General features: G+C 69.5%; 1 protein-coding gene across 1 annotated transcript in view; it reads left to right on the forward strand.

The window, feature by feature from the left end:
* Positions 1-42: 42 nt before the first annotated feature.
* Positions 43-957, forward strand: part of LOC104979714 (disintegrin and metalloproteinase domain-containing protein 8-like) — a gene marked incomplete at its 5' end in the record, with an annotated part of 8,301 nt that continues 7,386 nt past the window's right edge. Inside the window, 2 exons of the mRNA XM_010828202.1 lie at positions 43-182; positions 521-671. Of these exons, the coding sequence (XP_010826504.1) occupies positions 43-182; positions 521-671 (291 nt within the window). The remainder of the gene's footprint in view (positions 183-520; positions 672-957) is intronic.

Genomic DNA, 957 nt, shown 5'->3' on the forward strand with positions numbered 1-957 from the left:
TGAGCCAGCTGGGGGGCGGGGCCACGCCGCCCCTGGGGTGAGGGGCTTGGGGCGCGGGCCCCGGGGCGCCGCTCTCCAGCGGACGCTGCTCTGCTTCCAGCGGGGTCGACTTCACCGGGACCACCGTGGGACTGGCCAAGGTGTCCACCATGTGCTCCCCGAGCTCCGGGGCTGTGAACCAGGTGCGGGGTCTGCAGGGCTCGCTGGGCAGAGGCTGTAGCCGGCCGTGGGGGGCGGGGGCGGCCGTGAGGCCTGGGGCTTGACGCAGAGCACGTGAAAGGGGGCAGGGCACTCAGGTCCACCGCTCCGCCCCTGCTGTGCCCTGGCCGCTGGAACGGCACTGACGCTGTTACTGTTACTTGTAATAATATTACCGTGTATCTGCTATCTGAAGAAGCCACGCTGGCGGGAGCACCGCCAAGCCTCTCAGCCTCCCTGGGGCGGACAGTGGGGGAGGAGCGGGCACTGAGGTGGGACATCAGCCCTGGGAGCAGCCCCAGCCAGCACGGCCCCCCTGCAGGACCACAGCCAGAACCCCATCGGTGTGGCGAGCACCATGGCCCACGAGATGGGCCACAACCTGGGCATGGACCACGACGAGAACGTCGCTGGCTGTTACTGCCCCGTGCCGCGGGAGGGCGGCGGCTGCGTGATGGCGGCCAGCATCGGGTGAGGCTCGGAAGTCCAGCCTGGCCCAGGGCCCCAGGCTGGGGGTGGTGTCAGCGCGCAGAGCTGGCTCCACCCACCCTCCTGATAACAGGGATGACCCCAGCTCCCGGTACCCCAGGGACCTTCCTGATAACTGGAAGCCCTCCCTGCCTCCGCCCCCAGCTCCCGGTACCCCAGGGACCCTCCTGATAACTGGAAGCCCTCCCTGCCTCTGCCCCCAGCTCCCAGTACCCCAGGAACCCTCCTGATAACTGGAAGCCCTCCCCCGTTCCGCCCCCAGCTCCCGGT

This window comes from Bison bison, unplaced genomic scaffold, assembly GCF_000754665.1.
Source record: "Bison bison bison isolate TAMUID 2011002044 unplaced genomic scaffold, Bison_UMD1.0 scf7180017858524, whole genome shotgun sequence".
Lineage (NCBI taxonomy): Eukaryota > Metazoa > Chordata > Mammalia > Artiodactyla > Bovidae > Bison > Bison bison.